Here is a 25,622-nt window from a genome sequence, read left to right on the forward strand (position 1 = left end):
TTCTGGGTTCCCAGCTCCCCAGAGAGAGGTCAGGACCTGGGCTCTGGTCTCAGAGCAGACTCCTCCAGTGGCAGGTGCTGAGGAGAGGAGGCAGGTAGGGTTTTCCAGCCCCCCAGCCCTAGCAAAGGGATTTCCCCCCGTGAAGGACAAGGAGTCTCACTAACTGGAAGCCACAGTGGCGCCGCCCAGCCCCCACCGCTCCACTGCCAGGCCTCTAGGGCCGCCTCTCCATTGCTCCCCTGAGGCCCCGCAACAGTGCCCGCTGACCCCAGAGGCTCCCCATCAGGAGTCCAGCCCGGGCCGGTCTGCTCCGTCGTGCCCGCGCTCCCCTCCTCCACGACCCCTGGTCCTTGACTCTGGTGACACAGACCCGAGATGACAACCTGTTCGCCTCAGGGCCTTGGTCTGTACAGGGCCCTTTTTCTGGCGCCGCCTCCTCCTGTCTCCCTGCCCAATTCCTCATTTTTCAAAACTCAGTCCGGCCCCAGGTCCTGTACACACCTACGGTCTCCAGGGGTTTTTGCCGACACCCGTCCTTCGGCCCCCGGTTGCCCTCTCACCGCTGGAGGGGTGCTATGCCCCTGCGCGGGGCGCGCACACGTTCGCCCTGGGAAGGCCTGGTTGGGCACTACCGCTCAGACTGCCACCAGCCCCGGGACCGTGTGTGCGCGCTCTGGGGGGTGCAGCGGGAGGCGCCCCGCACGTGACATCTGGGAAACACGCCACCATTTAGAACGTCCAGCCTTCGGCGGCACAACCACCTTTCAAATGTTCAAGAGGCGTGTGATGACCACCCTCCTGGGCACTGGCGCCAGAGGATGCTTCTGGACGGCAGGGTTCTCTCGGAAGGCACCGCTCTAGGGGTCTCCAGAGAGTAGGCTGACAACGGACAAGCACTGAAATGCTTCTCAAGGTGAGGCGTGAAGGGGAAAAGAGTTTTGTCACTCACTGCTAGAGCCTAATACACAAAACTTCTAGAGACAAGAAAAAGATCAATGACCCAATTAAAACAGACAAAGGATACGGACAGGCCGTTCAGAAAGGGAAACCACGCGGTGCCTGGCGTGGGGAACGTGCCCCAGCCCACAAGAGCACAGTGCCCGTCGAAACTGCCCCGAGGAGCCGTTTCCCACTCAGCCGAAAGGCGAATCCAAACATCTGAAAACACAAGGCTGCTGGGTGCTCTGAGACACCCCAAATCTCCAACACGTATTTCCTGCGACCCAGCGAACTCGCTGCGCACACTGGCCTGTGTGGTGTCAGCGGGACCAGCCCGCGGGCCTGGCTGCCTGTGCGAAGTCCGAGGCGGGAAACAAGCCGTCCCCTCACCAAGCTGCTAAGGGAGCCGGGGCCAGAGTGCTGCAGCTGTTTAAAATCCCTCTTGCCAGCAGCCGCTTCTACACATTAAAGCAGAACTCCCCAAGACGCCTGAAGAAAAAAGGCAGGTTCTGAACAGTCTGTACCATGCTCCCTTTTGTGTAAGAAAGAAAAAAGGAGGAGTAGAACGCGCTCCTGAACCACCACGGCCATGGGAGATCAGCGCCCGAGGACACAAGAACGGCGCCCACTGGGGCTAGGGGAGGGGCAGGGAGGGCGGCCCCCCGGATTCATTGCCTCCACACAGGATTTCCGCCCCGTCAGTCTGTACCAGCCTCTCATTAGCAATAGGTCTTCATTGTGAACTGAATCTCTGGGCCACCTGCCTCCAAGTCAGTGGAGATGCTTATTAAAAACGCATCTCCTGAGCCCTCCATGCGTCTCCTCAGGCCCACAGGCCTGAGGCCAGGTCCGGAGCGCTGTGTAGTTAACATGCTTCACCCCACTCCAGCATGACCTCCAGTCTCAGACAGAGTGGGACCCACAGACTAAAAATGCTTCCCAATCCCAGCTCCCAGAGGGCTGGGACAGGAAATTCCAAAATGTGGGCCCAATCTTTCCATCTGCACCCCTTCTCACGCTGGGCCTGACCACTCTCAAAGGGCAGCCACACAGAGGCCCAACTCACCTCTCATCAGGAGAGTCTACGTGGAAAGTCCTCTCAATGACCGTGGTCCACTGCAGGCAGCGTATGACAAAGGTATTGGGCCGCGGCCTCTCCGTCTTCATCAGCTGGCACTCTGCAGGCAGAGGGAGGAAGGAGTCAGAGGGTGAGGGGACAGCCTGTCGGCCACTGCTCACTTCCCCCAAGTCACCTCCTATTGCCAGCCCTGTGACAGGCGGCTTTAGGCAACCTGAGTGACTGGCACAGCCCTGGCCTTGTGACCCCGCAGGGCTCAAAGTCCAGTGCCTGTGTGGAAGGGGGGCCTACTAGCTAGTGAAGGCTCCCTCGGGACTGTGATGGGGGAAGCTCTAAGGAGGTGACTAACCTAGCCTTGGGGGTGAGGGGTGGGGAGACGGCAGGGAGTGCTCCCCAGTGGGAGGAGCATCTCTTCACTGAGGCCTGCCTGAAGGGGGAAGAGGGTGTGGACAGTCAGGAGACACCTGTAGAAAAGCCCAGAGGTGGGGAGCCCACAGCCTTGGGGGATGGCAAGTGCTCTACTCCCTTTGCCACACAGAGGGGAGAAGTGAGACAGGCTGGAGCCAGGTCAGGATGAGGCATCTGGACTCAGCCTGGGGGTGGTGGGAGCCATAGCAGGCTTTAGGCAGGGCAGGCACTGAACATATTTAGACAGACCCCTCTGGCTGCCATGCAGGGGGTGAAAGATAGTCTGGGTGTGATTGGTACCAGGGGCTAAGAGGATACCCTCTAGAGGAAACGGAGGAAGCTTCAGGGAAGGTTCAGCGTTCAGGTGAGAAGCGAGGCCTGGGAAGAGCATTGTCGGGGTCACCAGTACATAAGGGAGGCAACGAGGACAAAGTCACAGTCCTGGCCAGGCCAGGCACCTAGGACCTAGCAGTGGTTCTTCTGGCACCTGAAAGTGGCCCCCGACCCCGAGACGCACCTGCGACAGAGAAGTTGTTGAGGGGGGGTAAGGTCTGATCGGGGGCCTCGGGCCGCTCCTTGTAGCCGATGAAGGAGCCGTCACTTTTCAGCAGGAAGTACCGAGGTCTCCAGGTCTTGATGTATTCACCTGCGCGGAGCAGAGGAGAAAGCTCAGGGCAAGGGCTAGCCTAGCCCAGTAACAGAGCCCCACGGGAAGCTCAGCAGGAGGATGGACGGGGGAGAGGGCAGGAGCGCGCCTCTCGCAGAGCCCTTGGGGCGGCCCCCGCTGCTGCAGGCTGGGCACTGGGCTGGGCCGACTGATCCAGAGGTCATGCCTGACAGGAAGGCGCCTGCCACAGGGCCCAGGCTGCCTCAGCATGTGGCCAGCAGCCGCGAGCCATCCCTGCCGGCACATGGCCAGCCCCAGGGGAGGCCCAGGCTTCCAGATACACATGCCTGAGGCCCTGTGAGGCCAAATCCCACGGGCTGGTCTTCACCAGCGCAGCTGTGCAGGTGGATTAGCTGTCAAAACACTGCCAGGTGGGCTGTGACTGCTGCGGGGCCTCCGAGGGCCCCTTGACTCCTTCCATTTGTTCTGAACAGGAGCACCCAAGCACCCTGAGTGTACACACATGGAACTGCTCATTAGGTTGCTGCCAAGGATGAAAACAGGATGGTGAAACTTATATGCACCCCAAAACTTGTACAGAAATGTCTCAGCTAGACTATTCTAAATAGTAAGTAGATACAACACAAAAACCTACTACAAATGGATAAACAGAATGTGACCCATTCTCACAATGCAATACAGCAGCCAAAAAAAGAAAGGCCAGTGCTGGACCCAGGGGCCACAGGCAAGAGCTCGTCACAAAGGCCACCACTGTGTGACCCCACTTATGGGAAGGGCCCAGACAGGCAAACTTAGAGGTAAGTGGTTGCTGAGGGCGGGAGGGGGAGCGCCCGGAGTGCTGGTCGCGCGCAGTACGTGCCTGAAGCCGAGCATGGTGACGCCCGTTTCTGCACACTAAAGGCCAAAGGAACTTTACAGGGCCGAGCTGTGCGGCGTGCCGGATCTCAAGCTGCTAACCACGCTGCCATCACATGGCACACGGAAAGCACCGCAGAGGGCCCAGCAGGCCACGGCGCGTCACAAAGGCTCTGCACTGCAGCCCACTGCGCAAGCAGGGGCACCCACCGGGCCCTCGGCTCGCCCGGAAGCCAGGGAGGCAGAAGGCAGGGCAGTGCCCTGAGCAGTATTCGCTAAGTGGCTGCCAGCTGCTTCACTTCTGGGTCTTCGCCGCCTTGGGGATGTCCACTAGCTGCTGAAATGCGGGTGGTTCTCTGTGCCAGCTCATAGGTTTAACTTATTAAATTCCTTCAAATGTATGCACTAAGTGATTCTATGTACTGCAAGTTCAGAAACCAACAAAACCCCAGAGTCATGAACAAACTGTAAGGATTATATACAACGACTAAGTGGTTTTATCCCAGAAATATGAGCATGAGCAACATATGAAGATCAGTCAAGATGATATGCTATGTTAATAGAAGAAAAAAAAAAATCCCATGATCATCTTGATGCAATTTTAAAAAAACAGGGGGCTTCCTGGTGACCTAGGGGTTAAGTGTCAGAGCCATTAGCACTGCATCAGTTCCATCCCCAGCCAGGGGGCTGACCCGCAGGGCAGGGCGCGGGCGCGGCAGACCTCTCCCCTTTCTCTCCGCTGCTCCCCTCAGCAGTGTCTTTCAGTCGCTCCACCTGTTCTGCTTCCCACTCTGTCTCTGGAGAATCCTCTCACCCCCCACACTTCTGGCCTACTCCCAGCTCTCCTATGCATAATTAAATCTTTTTTTAAAAAATTAGACAAAACCCAACACCCTTTCATGACAAAAATATTCAACAAGCTAGAATAGAAGGCAATTTTCTCCACATGATAAAGGGTATCTGTGGAAAACCCACAGCTAACATATTCAAAACACCGAACACCCCCCCAAGGCCACAAATAAGACTTGTGCTTTCACCACTGCTATTACAACTGGAACCTCTAGCCAGAGAGGGAGAGATAAAAGACACCCTACTTGCAAAGGCATGTAAGTATACCAGTCTTTACTCCAACAGCATGGTCCTTTATATATAGGAAATCACAAAGAATCCACAAAATAATTGTTAAAACGAACAAATTTAGTGAGTTCAACATACAAAAGAGATCAACACATGTCAGTCATTTGGCTCTGAATACACCAGCAATGAACAATCCAAAGAGAAAACCGAGAAAACACTTCCCTTTACAGCAGCATGAGGAAATGGGAGATTTATACACTAGAAACTCCAACACATTACTGAAAGACCTAAATAAATGTATTCCACACTTGTGGATTACAAAACTGAATTATTGTTAAGATGGAAACACTACCCAAAACAATTTAGATTTAACACACTCCCATCAAAGCCCCAATGGTCTTTATCGGAGACCCAATATGGCAAGGGACTCCAAACAGCCAAAGCAATACTGAAAAAGAACAAAATGAAAAGACTCATCATACTCTTATTTTCAAATCGTACTACAAAGTTAGAGGAGTCAAATCAATATAGTACAAGGGCAGACATACAGACTGAGAATCAGTCAAAAAAATCAACCCGACATCATCAATTGATTTTCAACCAGAATGACCTAGATCCCTCAATGGGAAAAGAACTGGTCTCTTCACCACATGATGCTAGGACTAGAGGTTCACGTGACACAAGAGAACCAGACTCCTGCCTCACACCACATAAAAACAACTCAAAATGGTTCTACTGAACTATAATAGATAAAATTCTTAAAAGAAAACACAAGGGTAAATCTTCACAACCTTGGATTTGGCAAGAGATTCTTAGCTGTTTACCAAAAATAAAAACACAACACAAAATAAAGCAGACTCACCAAAATTAAAACCTTTACTGAGAACATTGTCAAAGAAGCACAGTCTAGAGGACAGATGAAAATATTTGCAAATCAGGTCTCTAAAAAGCCAATTTTAAAAATGGGAAAAGAACTTGAATAAACATTTCTCTGAAGATGTACCAATGGTCAATAAGCCCATGAAAAGGTGCTCAGTACTGTCACTAGGAAAATGCACATCGACCACAATGGGACATCACCTGACACCCACTGGGATGGCTGGAATGAAAGAGAGAGACTGAGTCAGTACTGGTGAGGACATGGTGAAACGGAAACCCTTGTGCCTGCTGGTATGAATATAAAATGGAGAAAGCCACCACAGAAAAGCCTGGCACTTCCTTGAAAAGGTCAGTGCTGCTACACGAATGTTCCTGGCAGCATCCTTCACTACGGCCCAGAGGTCGAAGTAACTGAAATGTCCATCAACAGGTGAGCCCGCAAAGAGCGCGCAGGAGGGCCATATGATGGGGTACTGGGTGGCCATGGCGAGGAATGAAGCACTAATACATGCTACAGCAAACACATCTCAAGAACATGATGCTAAGTGCAATAGGCAGACACAAAGGCCGTGCACTGTGTGATTCATTCCTATGAAATGTCCAGAATGAGCACATCCATACAGACAGAAGAAAAATTGGTTGTTGCCAGGGTCTGGGCAGAGGGAGGAATGGGCACTGACGGCCTAATGAGAATGGGGTTTTCTTTCAGGATGATGAAAATGATCTGGAACTAGACAAAGGTAGCTGTTACACAGTGCTGAGGGTTCTAAAGGCTGCTGAACTGTACACCTTAAAATGGTTAGTTTTGTGTTGGCTAATTTCACCTCAATTGTAGAAAGAAAAACAAAGCCTGCCACTCCAACTCCCCATCCAACTCCAGTTTGGACAGTGGATGGCTGGAATGAAAGAGTGGCAAGAGGGGCTATCTCATGCTGTATTTTGGTCTGGGAACTGGTGTGAACTGAGTGTGTGGTCCAGATACTTACCTGTGGTGTTTCATACATCGGTAACAAGCTAAGAAAACTTTTAAAAGAACCCCAGAAAGAAAGGACAAATATCCTTACCAACAGCCCCATTTTACAGATGAGGAGACATAGAAAGTTCCATGGCTTGCTATTAACTGGGGAGCTAGGGCTGGGAGCTGGGGGTGCGGTGTCCAGCGTCCGTGGCCCTGGCCACCAGCTGTGTGCGTCTGACGTGGCAGCCAGGGGCCTGGTGGCGCTGCCTACACCTGGAGCAGACCTCGCCCAGGCAGAGGCAGCCAGCAGGCCAGGCCTCAGGAGCAGAGGCCCAGGGCGAGAGCCAGCCCTCAGACTGCCGCCACCTCACGGAAACCTCGGACAGATGGGCTTCCCTCCTGGCCTGTGCGGTGCCCACCTCACGGAGCCGCTATGGAAGTCAAACACAAGTGGCTTTGTCCATGGCAGAGCCAGGCCTAGGACAGAGAGGATGCTCAGGAAACTGGGGCCGCTGCCATCCTGAACACCAGCAGTGGCTGGGGCGGGGCAGGGCAGGAAACTGAGGCAGTCACAGCCAGCCAGGCCTGCCTTGCCTTTCCATCCGGGCCAGTCACTGCGCAGGATATCAGGGCCCACGAGGGCTGGAAGTGACACATACGTACCTATGGTGCAAGTCCCTGGCAGGTGTGACCCAGCTAGGCCATGCCAGCAGCTCATCTGGCCTGGGGACACTAATGGAGACAGTGGTGACCTAAGAGAAGCTGAGACCTAATTAATGCCATCAGCAGTCCCAAACCAGGGCCAGAGTCCTACCCACAAGAGTTTTCCAGGCCCTAACACTCACAGCATGCACACAAGCAATCCCAATCATTTCTTCAAGAATCAGTTTCTAGGGCCTCCCTAGAAAGGTGCAAGGGGTTACATCTCAGCACTATGAAGCGGTCCACAGCCACTGTGGCATGAGTTCGATCCCCACCCCGGAGCTGACACACAGGGCTCAGCAGATCTCTCCTGTCTCCCCGCTGCTCCCCTCAGCAGTGTACTTCGTCTATCTACCTGTTCTGCTCCCCACTTGGTCTCTGGTAAATCTTCTCACCCCACATCTCTGGCCTGTACCCCAGTTCTTGTATGCATAAATAAATAAATCTTAAAAAATCAGTCATGGAGCCCCTACTGCGTGCCATCATTTTCTAAGTACTGGGATGACTTCAGTGGACAGCCAGATCAATGCCCCCTCCCCAGGGGCTGGCAATGTCAGAGAGTTAAGCTGCTAACCCATTGGACAGATGTGAAGACAAGTCTCAGAGGTGGCAGAGCTTGTCCAAAGTCACACCAAGAGCAAGTGGCAGTGCCAGGTTTACACATCTGGCAAGGTCCATAAAGTTCCACCAATAGCCCCGAACTCTAAGCCCCGTGTGAGCGTCTGCAAAGCCATCCCTGTCTGGAAGGGATGGAAACGTTCTCTCCTGCTCGGTCTAATGGGGGCGGCCTGGCCCTGGGGAGCTACTTCTGTCCCCCTCCCCTCTCTGCATGGGCAGGCTAGGACAGGGCAGGGTGCGGGGCTTCCCTGGCCCCTCACACACCCTCCAGCCTTCATGGCAACCTCCGTCCCATCTTTATTCCTTTCCCGGGGAGTTGGGGGGGGGCCTCCTGGCCCAGCCTGTTAATGAGAACGCTCCTGCCCCTCACCTCTCCCTCTCCAGGTACGCGAGCTTTACCCAGGGACTTACCCACCCAAGACGCTTGCCCACCTAGGGGATGCTGCGCTTCCCTCCAAATGCAAGGTACCAACTGTCACCATCAAGCACACTACCAGGTCCTCAGGGCCGAGGACGGCACCTGGGCACAGCTGCTCAGTCCGTGTGTGCTGGGCAAATGGCCATGAGCAGGGAGCAGCTCCCACAGGCCTGGCACCTCCCTCCCTCAGCAAGGTCACAGACGCCAGGATGATCTCCCTCTTCATCCTTAGCGCTGGACACACTATGCACAACGGCTACGTCCCAGCCACCCCCAGCACAGGGCAGCAAAGCTGTCTGGGGACAGACAGCCAAGGGCCTGCGCGTCCAGCGTCCTAATCCCTTCTCTGTGAGTGACTTCATTTCCTGGGGTCCCGGCTCCCCACCTGTACACGCCACCAGGTCATGCCCTGGCTCACAACAGTCTGGGCTTCCAAGCGCCGGAGTTAAAGCCCAGGCCCTTCCTGTGGCCTGCAGGACCCGCACGGGCTGACGTCACCTCTGCCCCCCTCTCCCCGGCCCTCACTCATCCGCTCCAGCCCCATGTGCGCACATCCCCGTGGCCTCGCCGGCAGCCTATTCTGGGGGACACCTTGCCCAGCTGCGTGTGCAGCCCAGGCCCGCACCACCTTAGAACCGCTTTCCTGACCATGCCATCCCTCCTGGGCCTCTATTGCTCCAGAGTTCCTCCTTTCCACAGTGGCAGATATACCTAATGTCAGTCTGTGGACCTCAGCCCCCGTGGGAGCGGAGACCCCACGAGGGTGCCTGCGTCCTCAACCTGGGATGGCCCAGCGCACCATACATGCCCGGGGAGTTCTTTCTGAAAGAATGAATGCAGAATATGGCCCCTCTGAGCCCCAGTTTCTCCACGCAGACGCGACGGAGCACTAACGCACAATGCAGAGCCAAGGCCGGCCCGCGTCCAGCCCAGTTTGGAGAGGCTGGGCCCCAGGCAGACGCAGAAGTGTGGATCCACAAACTGTCACTAAAGGCACCCTGAAATGAGACTGGAAGGAGCGACTGGCCTGGGTAGGCAGGTGCAGCTGGGAGTTCAACCCCCAGACTGCAGAGACCCTGCCCCCTGCCCCCAGGGCCCAGCAGCCAGGAGGGAGCCCAGTGGAGGGGTGACACGCAGTCCAGCGGGTGGCAGAAGTGTCTCTTACCGCGCTTGTGGAGCCAGCCTTCCTTGATGACAGACACTTCGTTCATGGTGGCAGCGTGACACACTGTCACCTAGTTCTGGACAGCTCAGGGCAGCCGGACATGCAGGAAGCGCAGTGGACAGAGCACAGCCTGCAAGACAAGAGTAGGCTGGTCAGGGTGGGAGGGCTCAGCCCCAGGCGCCAAGCCTCTCCGGCTGCGCTGCTCTTCTGCAGAGTGCGGTGCCCACCAGGGTGGGGGACACTGCCCTCAGATCCACTGCGGTCCCCAAGACCCCCATCGGGAGGGACAGGCACCCTGAGCGCCCTACTCCGGGGGAGCAGAGCTCCCTGGCCTTTTAGGATACCGCTGCTGAAGAGACGCCCCTCTACCCCCTGCAGTCCCAACAGGGCTGGGAGCACGGGGCTGTGGCTCCGCCCCACGTCACTCCCAACCCCACCACTGAGATAAGCTGGGGAAATCAGACAGCCCTGCGCACCTGACGCGCTCAAAGACACCAGCAGCCGCCTGCCGCCCAACACACACGCACGCTCTCTGGCCAACGCGGGGGCTCTGACCTGGTGCAAACTAGGTGCCCTCACTGCCCTGGGCTAGCCACTCCATGTCGCTGGCTCCTCCACTCCCTCCTTGCCCCCACTAGGTGACAGAGCAAAGAGGGGCCTCAGACACCCAAGCTGTGAACAGGAGGCAGCCTACTGTGTATGCGCTTGCCTACGTCCTCGTAGTCAGTCGTGGGGGCTCTACCAAGGCCCTGGTCCCTCCCCAAGATCTCCGTTTCCATCCCTGGGGACCAGCAGTTGACAGACTGACAGACGCCGAGGCCACTGCTCCGGATCGGGTTCCCAGCCAGAGGGGAAAAGGACAGGAGGCGGTCGCCAGCTGGGCCCTACCTGGAGCCACGGGGCTGGGCAGGGCCATGGAGCCCAAGGCCTTATGCCTTTCCTGGTCTGGGGTTATTTGCGGACAGCAGGTCAGGAGCTACGGTGGCCCCCAGCGAAGTGGCAGCTGGCTCTAGGGACACTGTGGGCATCAGCTTTCTCTCGTGCCCCAGGGGAGCTGGTAGGCCGGACACACTACTGCCTGGCATGTGACAGTGGCAGGTTGCCCAGGCCGGGCAGAGGGAAGGGAGGTAAGTGGGAGGAAGTGGGAGGAAAGACAAGATGGACAGTGGTGGGGAAGTAACAGCAAGTGAGAAATCACGTTCTGGACTCCCGAGCTGGAGAGGCAGATTCAGGGTCAGCAATCGGGGTTCCCTCCCCAGTAGGCATGACCCCCAAGGGCTCACGCCCAGGACCACGACCTTCTACCCTTCTACCCACAAACCTCACCAGTCTTATGCCATCTCACGTGGCTGCCACTCCTCCAGCTTCCTTATGGTGTGGTTCTGGCCCAACACAGTCCTCTCCCACACGGGTCCTGTCCCACCTCCTCCCAGGACTCCGTCTCTCCAAGCTGCCCCCATTCAGCAGCTAACGGGAACCCAAGAGCAGGCCCGTGGCTCCCCACTGCCATCGGGGAAAACACAAGCTCCTCAATTTGAGATTCAAGGTCTGCAGGACCTGACCTCTCCCGACCTTCACTCTCACACCTCCGGCCCTCCCCCCAGCCCTGCGCCTGGCTTCTGGAAGGCCTCTCCCACAGCCCCGTCCCTCCCACCTGACCTTCTCCCTCGGCTCCCTGCCCCTGCTCTCAAGCCCTCGGGCCACTAAGTCCAACCTGGGCATCCCTGTTCAAAATCTTCCATGGGCCCCCATGCGCTCAGCATACAGCTCAGCATTCCTCCCACCCCCAAAGAGGCCCCGCATGAGCGGAGAGGCAGAGGAAAGAAAAACTCCACCAAGAGCTAAACGCCGCGGCCAAGATTAGGCCTGGTGCTGCTACTTCTCCAGCTCCTCCTCCCACCCCACTCTGCCAGGTTTCTGGCCGTAGGTCCTTCCCTCCGACCTTCACCCCTGTACTTCTCCTCTTAAGGTCTCGCCTAGACACCCTCCTCCAGGAAGCCCTCCTGGCCTCAGAGGCTGCACTGGGGTGCTCCTCCCACAGCTACAAATGCCAACTCAGTGGAGCAAGCACAGCATACGCGTGTCTGCTGAAGTCTCCCCAACAGAGCCCCAGACAGGACCAGACACAGCACAGGCTTCTCCAGAGAACGTCAGTCTCTGAGTGGGTCCTAGGCAGAGCAGAGTCTGCACTGTCCTGGGTGCCAGAGGCCAAGCACGTCTGAGGCCAGCTCCTTGCCTCACGAGGGTCCCACTCCGGTGGGGAGGGCAGGCAAGGCAGAGACACTCGGGTGCCGGGGGGGCGGGGTGCAGAGAAGAGAAAGCAGCAAGGCTGGGGGAGGCCAGCAGGCAACAGGGTGCCGTGTTAGCCGCGCGGTGTCAGAGATGTGCGAGCAGAGCGTGAGCGTGAGGCGCTGGAGGAGGCTCTCAGGCAGGGGAACAGCCCTGCAGAACCCCGAAGCGGAGGGAGCCAGCGAGGCTCCAGGGTTAGGGCCAGGGAAGAAGCGGGCAGTGGAGCACAGGTCTGGTGGGCTATGATGGGGAGGGAATTCTCTGACAGGGGGCCAGTGCGCATTTTTGCTGGGGCCAGCTCAGGTCACGACAGTTCCGAGCTAGACGCAAAACTCATAGAGTCCAAAGGAGGGAGCGCCGCGGAAGGGAAGGACCGGGGCCAGGGGCCAGGGGCTAGGCAGGGGCCAGGGGCTAGGGGCTAGGCGGGCCCGCCCACCCTCCCTCCCCTCCCAGCCCAGCAGCTTCACCTCTCAGAGCCTCCTGCTCCTGCAGCACAGGCTGGCAGCAGCATTCAAGCGCCCACTGTGTGCACAGGGCTCGGCTCTGGCGCGGCCGCCAGGAAGCGCGAACACGTGGCCAGACAGAGGGAAGCGGAGGCAGCAGGTGTGATGGGGAGGCCGGAGCAGCAGGTCCGAGAGTGACCGCCACCTGGGCGGTCTGAGCAGGGCCAGCGCCTCGGTCGCCCCTGAGGACCACGCGGGGGCGGAGCGGCTCAGGAGGGGAAGCCCTTTACCTGGGGTGTCCTGAGGAGTGGCAGAGGCCCGGGCTGCTGCTCAGCACACCAGAGTCACTTTTGACATTCTCATTTCAGCGACTAAGCAGAAGCAGCCAGCAGCAGCTTGGGCAAGGGCAGGGGGAGGACCTGGAAGATCCCCTGCGTCCGCCTGGAGCCTGCCCGTCCTCCCACTGAGGGTGGCGCCTCAGCCGAGGTGTTTGTGACGCAGTCCCACGGTGATGAAACTCCAGGCGCGCCGCCAAGAGGATGGCCTGTTGGTTGGGAGCTGCCGATGGAGGACGCCCAGGCGGAGGACAAAGACCTACCCCTGGAAGCCAAGTGTCAGCACGCAGGGGCCTGCCCTGGCTGCCTGCTTGCAGGCAGGACACCCCGGGTAGGGAATGCCTGGGGAGGGGGCATCCTTGTTTGTTGCTTCCTCGGGTGACCAGGCCTGTGTCCCGTGAGGGCCCAGGTGGGAGCGGCAGCTACTGGCTAGAACTGAGCCATCTGGGAGGCGAGGCGAAAAGAGCAAGGCCTCCTCGGAGGAGACACCCACGCACCCAAGGAACACAGGCGAGCTCATCAGCTACAGGGCGCTGCAAGCTAAAGCCACCTGCCGGGACAGCTACCGTTTTAAAAAGGGCCAATGCCAAGGGCTGACAGGCTATAAAGGAATATAAAACAGCGCAACTATTTAGGCAAAAGATTTGGCAATGAGAACTGAAACTCAATCAGACCTACCCCAGGACCCAGCAATGCTGTAACTCCAACAGAAAGACACACACTTATTTACAAAAAAAAAACAAAACCAGGAACTAGAACGTTCCCAGACCTGAAAACAGACCAGGTGTCCACCCACAGGGGAATGGACAAGCGACAGGGCAGGAGCCTACTCAGCGGTAGGGTCAGCGCGCAGGGAAGGGCGAGGGCGCGGCAGACACAGTAACACAGTCTGCGCCCCAGCAACTCAGAGCAGGCCACAAGCCGCTATTTGTTTAGGGGTGTCTTTCTCGCTTGCAAACTGTGCAGAAAGGCAAAGAAACCAACATCCAAAGTCAGGAGAGTGGCTACGGGTGGGAGGGGTTTCCTGGGCGCTGCCCAGGTTCCCCTGAATGGACTCAGGCTTCGCTTTACAGGTGTTTGCTACACTGTACTGGGTAAATGGAGCTGGGCTGTTTCTGTATTCTACATCAAAAGAAGCGACTGTAGAGAAGAATCTGGGTTTGGGAGTCCAGAGGATACCGGGGAGCTAAAATTTGGCTTCCTGGCCCCCAGGATACCCCCCTCCCAAGGCAGGCCTGCCTCGATTCTCCCTGCAAGAAGGTCGGGTCATCAAGGAGGAACCTGGGGTCTAGAGACACATCTCTACCCACGGCTCTGCTGGTTTTTGGCCAAGTGGTCATGGGCAAGGGAAACCCTGTGGGTACCCACCTGTACAAGAGCCGCACTGGGGGCTCCCCTATTGGCACAGCCCAAGAGGAAGTGGCAGCAAATTTCCAGCCCTGTAGCCTAGGCTTATATTGGATTCCAACAGTAGTGGTCAATCTGATGATGGAGAGAAGGCCCATGCGGCACTGATCACATGCCTGGCACACCTAAGCACTTGGACATGTGAAGTCAGCCTTCACAGCAACCCCACGAGGTTTCCGTTTTAATGGAGAAACTGAGGCACAGAGGCAAGGACTTGCCCCTATCGCCCGGTCAGAAGCAGGAGGCCAGGCTGGGGCCCCGGGCGGCCTGACTTCACCACCACACAGCACCTGGGCCTAAGGCAGAGCTGGGGTCTGGTCCCTGCTCCCCAACTTTACAGCCTCCCCAAACCCCCAGTCTCGCCATCTGTCATGGGATGACAGCGATGAGTCCATCGCAGGCTCAAGCACGCAAGAGCCCAACACAACACGCCGCCCACGGGACGGCCACCCGACAGGACACGGCAGGGCCCTCCCGCCCGGGACAACGGCCCGGGGCGCTGGCCACGGCACTCAGTGTGCTCCCCGCACGAGGACGGCTGAACTGAGTGCTTTTCTGGAACACGCACCACATCGCCGCGGTGCTAGCATGCTGACACTTTCACGTGCTAACACTACTGAGACCATCCTGCCTTCCTCTCAGGCAAGCAGTCACCTGATCAGCAGTGGAACTGTGGACTGGAGGGCACACAAGTACCTACCAGCACTGTGCCACAGAAGGCTCGTGCCAAAGAGCCGAAGGAGGCACAGAATAGGTTCAAGAGTCGAGGTAGCCCTGGCCCCTAAATGACAGGTTCTGGTGCAGCTCAGCCACCTACTGTGTGACCTGGACAAGTCACTCTGCCTTTCCAGGCCTCAGTTTCCTCATCTGATATCAGCGATGACCTTAGGACAGACCACCACTGCTGTTAGGTGTTAATCCACAAAAGTCCTTCCAACAGAGCCCAACACAGCGACCTCTCAACACAGATCAGGTATTATTGTCTCCTCTGGTGGGCAGAGACAGAGAACGTCGCTGCCTACAGCGTGTATTTCTGTACTGTGAATTTTTACCTATTCCGCCTCCCTGGTAAGGAAGCAGCATTAAAGATAGTTTTTCTCACAAACACCACACACTCCCCCCAATCGCCCCATCTGCCTGCTTGGAGCAGGTAGGGCTGGAAACAGGCTGAAGACGGGGGTGTGCTCCAGGAGAAACTGGGACAAGAATAAGCAGCGGGACAGATTTCCTTCCTCCACCCCACCCCACCTGCCCTGCAGAGAAGCAGAGCACCCTACCGAATGACTGGCGGCTGGCCTCCCGCTCTGACAACCGAGAGCACCTCTCCACAGCCAGAGGGCCCTCGGGTCACAGCTCGGCCTGTCCTCCCAACTCACGATCAGGTCCAAGGCCTGTGTGGAAGCTGCAGGCCCAGCTGAGGTAGCCCTGCCTGTCCGCCAGCGTCATCAGTCTGCTGCACACATCCCACTTCTCCCTTTTCTCAGTCCCTTGAGGACGCTGCTCTTTCTCACCCCAGGACTATGCACAAGCAGCCCCCACTCTATGCGGTACTCAGCCACACTTACCAGCCATCACTTCCTCAGGGAAGCCGGCCTGAGCCCCGCCCGGGCCACCACCTGCGCTGCTCACCTTACAGCACACGGCTACCTGCACGTGGACCAGCGGTTCCACAAGGCAGGACTCGGGTCTGCCCTAGTCTTGCCGCTCAGCCCCACCAAGCACAAGGCCAGGCCCAGAGCTTTAGTTAGTTCAGGACAACTTTTGAGCTCGGAGTTTTGCCAAGTGCAACAAAAACTCAGGCATTCACTCATTCCGCCAACCTGGCCCCATGCTGCGTCCCCGCTGCTCTGTCCCCGCTGCTCTGTCACCGGGCCCAAACACAACTCCCTGCCTGGCGTGGGCTCGGGAGGGCGAGTCACGGGGAGCCAGACTCTGACCAATGTAATGGAGGAAAAGCACATGGAAGACTGGGCGTGTGGGGCGCGTGAGAGCTTCCGACCCTGTGAAGGGCGGCTGGAGGAGGGCTCACTGAAGTGCAAAGTGCATATGACCACCTGAAGGACACAGGCAGCCGAGGGAGATGGGGGCACCCAGACCTAGCGCCCTGGCCCAGGAGTGGCCTGTGTGAGACAGCCAGGAGGAGGGAGGGCAGGCAGGAGATGTGGCTGGGGTGGGGCGGGGAGTCTGACGGGCAGGGCCTGGGAGGTCACCGTAAGGGCTGTGGTTTCAACTTGGAGCGATTTGGAGAACTGGCGGGGGTGGGGGCGGCATCTGAATTCCCCGGCCCCTGGGCGGCAGGGGCTACATCACCCCTCCTCCAGGGGAAGCCCCCCGCACTGGCCTGACGCCCCCTCCGCAGCGTACACGGGGCCCTGAAGACCGACTCCTCTCTTGTGAGGAACCAAGGACGGGAAGGATTCGGGAGCACCCAGGACCAGGCAGCAAGGATGGGAGGGAGGCAGGCTGTGCCTGTGTTCCCAAGAGAGGGCACCGCCTCCCTTCTCCAGGATTTCTCCCTCTACACTCCGCCAGGCCGCCCCCGCCCTCACACATCGCTCTGAAACACCACAAACTACCTGCGCCAGCCAGGAGCTGTGAGAAAGGACCTGGTTCCCATGTCACCCCTAGGCCCCTGGGCACCAACCGGCAGGGAGGTTGACACTCATTCTTCAGATGTGAAAACTGAGGCAGAGGAGGCCTCCCATGCCCAAGACCTCAGAAAGGAGGGCGCAGGAGATGCTGACTGGTCGGGTGCAACTGGAGAAGTGAATTTCTGCTTTTAGTTAACTAAGAATTGAGAAGCCACTTGGAGGCTAACTCCCTGCGACTCCAGTAATGACGTGCGGGGGTCCTGTGGCAGGAGGAAGCACAGCCATGCATGTGCACAGAGCACTCGCGAATGCCAAAGACAGGCTCTAGGCTACCACCACTCAGGAAGCCCTGACCTACTCGCCCCAGCCGCTAACAGGCCTCAGGGGCCCAAGCCATACCTGGAGCCCTGGCTGAGGGAAGCCTTGACCACCTCCAGGCTGCACGCGTGGCTTCTCTGAACTCAGTGTCCTTGTCTGTATCATGGGGTCATAATACCAACTTGACCAAACATGCTTATGTTATCTCAAGAGGAGATTTTTGTTTCTGACAACCCAGGGTCACGGTGGAGACCCAATCAGACGGGTTTTGCAGATGGGCAGCAGTTACCCAAAGCAAACTCTGATGTCAAGGGCCAGTCGGAGCCTCAGTCAGGACCATGGTGAGTGGCAGCCGTGTTAGAGCATCACTGGTTGGTTAAGAGGAATCATCCAGATGATTCATGACATGCCAGTATTAGCTTTTTGAAAATATGATCTAAGTGGAAACACACAACTAAAAAAAGTTCACAGCTAGAAGACACTATCCCAAAACACATGTTCAACACCTGCTTCCACCACCTCCCCACCCAGTCTGTGAGCACCAGTTTGAGAAGCAGGGCCCTGGGAGACCCCATTTCCAAGGCTGAATGTAGCCTGCTCCTCGACACACTCCTCACACTCAGGTCCTTCCCACACACACCCCACCCGTCCCCTTTTAGGGCTGGCACCCTGGCTCCTCACCTCGGTCCCCAGGCCTGGCTGTCAGACCAGAGTCTTCATGTTCCTTCATGTTCCCCCAGCAGTATTGCCATATAGCAAGACATCGCCCACCTCAGGGCCTGAGCCTGGGGGTGCCCCAGCCTGGCCTCCTCCTTAGGCTTTCATGCTCTCTCCTCAGGAGCCTTCCCTGAGGCCACTCCCTCCAGATCGCTGTTCCTTTCCTCACCACTTGAGGCGGAGGGATCTCGAGGGATGGTAACGTCTCTGCCTGCTTCACTAGACTGGGCCCACTCCCTGGCAGCCAGAATAATGCACGACACACTGCAGGTACTCCATAAGCTAGCTGGCAGCAAGAATGGAATGCGCAGATGACCATACAGCCAGTGGGTGGCTCCAGATGCCACTCACAAGTCAGACCCCAAGGCGGAGGTGAGGGGAGCTCCTCCCACTGCAGCCCCAGGAGAAGGAAGGGGCTCCACGGCAGTTGGGGCAAAAGGGCCCACACCCCAACTTCCAAGCAGGCAATGAACAGAGCGTGCTCATTTCCAGATTTGGGGCCAGCTCTGTCTGGGAGAAGAGAAAGCAAAAAAGACGTCACCAGAGCCAACAGTCACGGCCCCCGAAAGAGCGGCCGCGGCACTCGTCAGAGGCACAGAGCCGGTCTTAAAGCGCAGTCGCAACTGAGCGGAGGCAGTGTCCTGTCTGTCACCTCCCTGGGTCCTCATTCTCAGTATAAAATGGGAAGGAGCATTCCCTAAACTCCTGAGCTATGGCAAGGACTGCTGCGCGCAGGCACGCAAAGCCTGGCACCGCGCCTGGCACCGCGCCTGGCGGAGGCCCTCTGCTAACGAACCCAATCAGAACGTGGCTTCCACGCAGCTGTCTGAGCCTCGCTCGCCCAGCTACTAATGGGGGCGACACCTGTCCCCACCTCACTGGGTACAGCAAGTTCCACCTCTGAGTTTCAAGCGTGGCTTGGTGTCTGGTCAGCCAGGGGCCCGGCACAGGATGCGATTAATCTCCCTGACCTGAGCCTGGGGGTTGGGTGACTTGGGCTAACGGGCCCACGACAGGGGCTCCATACACAAACCCCCTCTGCCAGCCAACAAGCCCAGGTGGCTGCGTCAACAGCCCTTCTCCGCGCACAGGTGCCCATCCTAACACCCCGCAGCAGCTCAGATCCACCTCGTGCCATCTCAGGAGGCCCCAGGCCACACACTTTCTAACACATTAGCACCCTAATCCTCCCTACAGCCCCACTCCACAGGGACGTTCCCATTTTCAGCTGAGCAAATGCACCTCAGAGGTGAAATGAGGTTCCCAGGGTTTTACAGCAACTGAGGGAGGGGCGAGAGCAAAGCTCACACCCAGGCTGACCGCCCCAAGCCCTGAGCACTCACTGAGACCCACCAGTCCACAAAGGCCTTGAAAGCAGGCTGAGAAGGGGCGCCGGTGTGGAAGCCGCCCCGGTCTGGCCCCAGTCCACTCGAAAAGGCCCATGAGGTGGCAAACCAAGAAGGCTTGGATTTCTGGCCTCACCCTTAGAAACAACATCTGCAGACGAGCTTCCTGGGCAGGACGGCTAGGCTCGAGAAACTTCCCGCAGGGACCGCTGACATGTCGTCTCCCCTTGGCCAGCCACAGCTTGCTGTCCCTGCTGCACACACGCAGCAGTCAGGCCGCTGCGGGTCTTGCCACCCGGGGGCCAGGCTGAGCTCCCACCCAGTGGCCCCTCCCACGCCCGTTCCCTCCCTCCTGGTCCTGCTCCCAGGCTGTCTCCCCCAGCTGGGCCTCTCACTGCTTGGCTGGTTGTCCGGAGAGCCTGCCACGGAACCACCCCACCATGCAGCCCAGGGCCTGGTGGTTGAGTCTTTTGCGAGAGCTCTGGGGGTGGAAGACAGGCCCAGAGAGGGTTGTCCCCAGGCCCCCAAGAGGCGGAGATTGATTACAAGACACTCTACTCATTCCCTACCCCAAGAGCGTCCTGGAAACCCCAGGGGATTTAGTCTGAAGGGGTTCCACTCCCTCCAGGAAGACACCCCAGAGCAGGCTGGGGAAAAGCCGCAGCTGGGCTCCTGCGCACGCTGCTAGGACACACGCCAGGTGCGAGGCTCAGGGAGAGGCTGCAGCAGGGAAGCCGTCCTCACCCAGCTTGCTCTGGGGCTCCCCGCCCGAATTCAGTGCCCAGTGCCCAGGCTGAGGCTCCCCAGCCTCAGGCCTCACCTCTGTGAGGTGGGCACGCAAGTCCTCCCGCCAGTCTCCTGGCTCCTTCCCAGCACCCCAACGCTGCCTACGCGCCTCCTAGGGGCCCCCTGCCCACCCGGCTAAGACAGAACAGCCCACACTCCCCCGGGCCCCTTTCACTTGGTCTTCAGCACAACGGCCGCAACCTGATAGGCAAGTGGGCTGCCGGGAGTCTCTTCTGGTGGAGAAGGCAGCGACAGGCTGGCCTTCCCTCCAGAGCGCCGGTGCCGCCAGGCCGCGCACGCTCTCCAAGCAGGTACTGTGCTGGTCTGACTATTTGATATTAGCCCAGCTGTTTGGGCTGGGGAGACAGAAAACCACCCCAAGGCGCTTCCCATCTGTCTTTACTAAAGGGAACAGCTGTGGGCCCTGGGGAAAGCGGTGTGAAGACCACAGGCCTGCGTCTAAGGCCACGGTTCTAGCCAGGGGGAAGTGGGAGGCATGTGAAACTCCCTGACCAGCCCTGTAAAATCTCCCCCTGCCCCAGGCAGAAGTCAGGAACCTCTTTCCGGGCAAGGGGGCACCTTCTAAAACCCCCAATAGAGCCAACTCCTCATGCAAGCCACAAGGCTCGACGTGACCCCTAGCCCCTCAGTCCCTGACTCCGCTCCCACCCCTCCCTCGCTCCCCAGCCAGGCCACGCAGACCTGTGCAGCCCACCCTCACTCCTGCAAGGTGGTCCCCTCCTGCCTCACGGCTGATGCTTCTCCTCACCTCGTGGATCTGGGATCAGCACAAACGCCTTCGCCTACGGCACCAAGTCGCACCTGATTTTAACTCATTGCCAGCCCCCGCCCCTTCACCTGCCCCTCATTGAGCACCTCTATGGAGCAATGCACTGCTATATCCGCAGCACCTGAAGCTACACCGGGTACAAAGTAGGTGCTCAAGGAACGGTGGAAGACGAGCAAAGGCCTTCCCTCAGCTCTGCAGTGCCTGCGGGGTCAAAGCCGTACTTCCCATCATGCCACAGGGCTCTGTGCACCCCACCTGCACTCCTGCTGGTGCCCACCTTCCACCCGCCACTCCTTGGGGTAGAGGGGTGAGTCCATAAGAGCACCTATGCAAAGAGAGTTCAGGTGAGTCTGGCAGAAGCTAGAAGGGGCTCGGGGCAGCACCTCAGTGTCAGCTTTGATGTGATTGTAAGTCCCTCCCACTGCTGACCCTCTAGAACTTCTGCTTCTCAGGTGGAAAAGTGGTGATGCAAATGTTGTTCCCGCCCTCCTCCTGGTATTACCTACATGGCTCTAAAAACGGGGAAGGGCGTTCAAGATCCTAGCAGGAATAGTAAAAGTTACAACTGTTAAGTGGCCCTGAAGAATAATACCCTCTTCTTACTGTGAGAGTACTGTCACCACAACACAGAAATATTGTCCACAGATTACCCACTTAGCCTCTACAGCAACCTATCAGGCAGGAATGATCATCATCCCAAGATGTAGATGATGAAGTGCACTCCAAAGGGTGGAGAACCTGCTCAAGGTCACACAGAGCAGGCTTGAACCCTGGCTCTGTATCACTTTGATGCAATTTTTAAAGATTTTTTTTTATTAATGTATATGAGAACTTGGGTACGGGCCACAGGTACAGGGGGTGAGAGGATTCACCAGAGACAGAGCGGGGAGCAGAACAGGCAGATCAACTAAGTACACTGCTGAGGGGAGCAGCGCAGAGACATTAGCGGTCTGCTGCACCAAGTGGGTCAGCTCCCTGGCCGGGGATCCAACATGGGGATCGAACATGTGCTGCAGTGGCTGCCCATAGTCGATGAACTGAGACTTTAACCCCTGCGCCAAGAGGGAGGCCACTGATGCAGCTTTTTAGAGGCTAGAAACCAGAACACGGGCCCTCCCTGGTGGTGCAATGGGTAAAGGTGCAGCGTTATGAAGCTGTCACAGCCATTGCAAGGAGAGTTCAATCCCTGGCCAGGGGTGTGACATGACATGGCAGACCCCTCCTGTCTCCCTGCTGCTCCCCTCAGCAGTGCATTTCACTAGATACAGCTGTTCTGCTCCTCACTCTGTCTCTGGTGAATCCTCTCATCTCCCGCACCTCTGACCTGCACCCCAGTTCTGTATTGCAGAAATAAGTGAATTTTTAAAAAAAAAAAATCCATTGAGGGTGATTTGGTGATGGGAAACCCAAGGGGACTGCAACTGAGATGGGAAAATGCACAGAAATATGTAAAAACAAACTATTATAAAAAAATTTTTTTTAATCCACTGAAATTAGTTTGCTTAGGTTCAAGCTTCTACTTTCTCACTGCACTCACATCACATATACCTGACAATCGGAAAAAAAAAAAGAAAAGAAAAGAACACAGAACACCAGATTCTTGGATCCTGATTGAGCCAGGCTGGGGGGCCAGATAGAGGGACACTTTCGAGGACCAAAGGAGGGGTGCGGGAGAGGGCATTCCCCTGGGGACTGACTCACAAACTAACTCAGTTCATGCTCACAGCAACCCGCTGTGGGCGCCCTCTGGGCTCACTGCACAGAGGCGAACGCCGGGCCCAAGCTCAGCACAGCCAGAACCCGCACGCAAGCCACCACGCCATGCCTGGACAGGGCTCTCCCTGGCTGTCTTCTCCTGCCTCCCGCATACATTCTGCCCTGGGGAAAAAGCTGCCCTGACTCAAACTGAAGAGGAGCTAGCTCACCAGCAAGCTGAGTTCTGCGTGAGTTCTAGGGGCTCATGATAGTCCCAGGCTTCAGGGGGTGCGAGAAAGGAAATGCAAAAGGACCACTCCAGTTGGGGACCTGATGAGCAGAGTACGAGGCAGCACGGGCAGGCGATCTGGGCTTGAACCCCAGTTCGGCCCCTTGTGGCCCGCCAGACCCAGGGCAAGGCAACTCCTCCTCGGAGGCTGACTGACTGTGAAATGGACAAACACCACCTCCACCCTGCAGGCCGTGAAGCCACTGTTCAGTCACTTGTCAACAAAAGGTTCACTCTGAGGCCAAACCAGGCCAGGGGTTTCCATCCCAGCAATACCACTTCCAGTTGTGAGACCTGAGACAGATCATTTCAAGTCACAGCAAGCATTCTCAGTTTCTTCATCTCTAAAATGGGTACACTTCCACCTTCCTCGCAGGAATCTCTGACAGGACACAACCATGCCTACCCCCTGGCTGTTTTGAGATTTTAATGAGGTCAGGTGTGCTTGTCACATGCATGTGGTGAAGGATCAATAAACACCAGCTCTTCAGCTCTAAACGTGATGTGCCTCCCTGCGCCTCAGTTCCGTGGTCTAAAACAGAGATCATAACAACAGCACCCACAGTCTAGGATGTGAGCATTCAACAAGTTAACCACGTAAATCAAATGACAGCATGTGGCACAAAGAACACTCAATGGATGGCAGTCATCAGGTGGAGGTACACGGTTAAAGCGCAGTACTAAAGCAGGCAGACCTCTCCTGTTTCCCCGGTGCTCCACTCAGCTCTCTGCCTGCTGTTCCCCACTCTGTCTGGTGCATCCTCTCACCCTTCCCCCATCTCTGGCCTGCACTCCAGTTCTTGTATGCATAAATAATTAAGTCTTAAAAAAATAGATGGCAGTCATCAACCTCAGGATTGCTGTTTCTAGTTCTGCTGCTGCTCACCCCATTAGGTGAACCCTCCAAAAGCTGTCAGGAGGAGACCAAAGGAAAAAAGACTGAGTGGAGGGAACTTCCACAGACTCACAGAGACTCAGAGGTATCTCTCTCTCTAGGAACCACAGTCCATGAACACAAGTCAGCTTAGAAGCCAATGCTGTGGACCAGAAGCAATCCTCTGCCCCTTCGATCACATCACTAGTCCATATTTCCTGGGTCAACTAGGGACTATGGTCAGCCCCCTGGAAACCCCAGACCCAGGGCAAAGGTTACAGGGCAAGCCAAGGTCACAAGTTGGCCTGGGAAGCAGGGGCAGACGCCTGCCCCTGGGCTGTTTGCTCCAAACAACCAGTGAGTGACCACCGTGAGAAACCAGATCCATGAAGGGACGGATGGCCCCAGGTCCTTCAGAGCAGCCTTCCTCTGCGTGTGGGCCGCGCCAACCAAGTCCCCCTAACCTATGCAGGGATGAACAGCTGGGAAAACAGCACTTAGCCTCATCTTGTTCAATGGTGGGCCAAATGCTATGGACTGGCGGGAGCATAAACTCGCTGGATGGCTGGACTGCTGGACTGCTAAGCAGGGAGACAGACAGCCTCCTGGGCATGCTGGTTGGTGCCGGGTCCCTTCAACCCCACCAGGAGGCAACTCTCCACACTTTTGCAAAAAGAAGAGTGGACAAGTTGAAAGGCAGCCCCTCAGAGGTCCTGATTCAGACCCCCTGCGAAGCTCAAGAGGCCCCCCAAATGAGAGGAAGCGGGTCCTCAGAATCGCAAGGATGGAGGGGTGCCAGCCACCTTGCACTCGGGGAGAGGTCTCCCTCCAAACACTCCTTCCACCCAAGTCTTAACAAGAATTCCAGGGACACAGCTCCTGGAATCCAGCTCAATACCCTCCTCCCCTCCCTAACATGAAGCCTTAAGTTCAGAAAACTTCAACCAGGGCTAAGACATCACCCCACCCTCCCCATGGAAAGAATGTGCCGCAGAGGAGCTCCACACACCTTGAGATTAAGTTTAATAATGAAAGCGTTCTAAGTAGACAGCAGTTCGAGTAACCACCCTGGGTCCCCCCTTCCGCCCCCCAAGAAAGAAGTTCGAGAAAAGGTGATCCAATCCCCCACCCAGCAAGCCCTCCACCCGCGGGCTAACCCCCAGTCCCACCCACCGAACACAGGCGGCAGAAGCCCCTCCTCTTCGAGACCTCCCCCAAATACGCCCCCAACACCCACTAGGGCCGGCCCCGTCCCCCGAGATCACAACATCACCGCCTTCCTCCACACAGCGCTGCTCTATGTTCCGAGGCCGCCCCCCCCCCGCACCTCAGTGGTATGACCCACACGGCGCTACCCGGCCACACTTGGTACAGCCCCCCGCCCCAGAAGCCCCCCGCTCTCCAAATAGACTACGGGCCGGCTCCCACGCCCGGAATAGGTCCAGCCCCCTCCGCTGGGGCCGGCGCGCCCCCTCCTCGGCTCGGCTCTCCCACAGCGGCCACGCTCTCCCCTCACGCCCTACTGCATCAGTCCCAGCCCGCACACACTGGGGTCTGCGCCCCAGCCCTCGGGGTTCGGCCCTCGCGCCTTCGGTATGCCCCCCCCCGTGGCTTCAGTGGTACGGCCCGCCGCCTCCGCCCCCCGACCCTCAGGGCCAGTCCGCCCGCCCCCGCGTAGCCACCCGACTCAGTCCCGGAAGGGGGGACTCGAGGACCGCGGTCCCCGCCCGCCGGGGGCCGGTGGTACGGCCCAAAGCAGCTCGGCCCGGGCGGTGGAGTGGGGTGGTGGGGGTGTCCGGACGCGACCATCACGGGTGGGGGGAGCCCGGGGACACGCGCTGGCGCACTCACCTGTCACCGGCGGCCGCCCGAGCTCTCCGGCGGGGCTCTACTTCGGCCCATCGTCGCGCTGCGCTAGCTCCCGCTCCTTGTGTTTCCTGGCGGCGGCAACGGCGGCGGCAGCGGCAACGCCTTCTCAGAGCCAGGCCCAACGGCTCGCGCGGCGCGGCCCCCCCGC

At 57.7% G+C, this 25,622-nt stretch overlaps 1 protein-coding gene across 1 annotated transcript in view; it reads right to left on the reverse strand.

Moving 5' to 3' along the window:
• Nucleotides 1–25,616, reverse strand: part of AKT2 (v-akt murine thymoma viral oncogene homolog 2) — a 38,675-nt gene extending 13,059 nt beyond the window's left edge. The window contains exons 1-4 of the mRNA XM_004694120.2: nucleotides 25,457–25,616; nucleotides 9,726–9,855; nucleotides 2,943–3,071; nucleotides 2,006–2,117 (exon numbers count right to left, since the gene is read on the reverse strand). Of these exons, the coding sequence (XP_004694177.1) occupies nucleotides 2,006–2,117; nucleotides 2,943–3,071; nucleotides 9,726–9,771 (287 nt within the window). The 5' untranslated portion in view covers nucleotides 9,772–9,855; nucleotides 25,457–25,616. The remainder of the gene's footprint in view (nucleotides 1–2,005; nucleotides 2,118–2,942; nucleotides 3,072–9,725; nucleotides 9,856–25,456) is intronic.
• Between the last annotated feature and the right edge of the window lie 6 nt (nucleotides 25,617–25,622).

This window comes from Condylura cristata, unplaced genomic scaffold, assembly GCF_000260355.1.
Source record: "Condylura cristata isolate star-nosed mole 26May11 unplaced genomic scaffold, ConCri1.0 scaffold00041, whole genome shotgun sequence".
In the NCBI taxonomy this organism is placed as follows: Eukaryota; Metazoa; Chordata; class Mammalia; order Eulipotyphla; family Talpidae; genus Condylura; species Condylura cristata.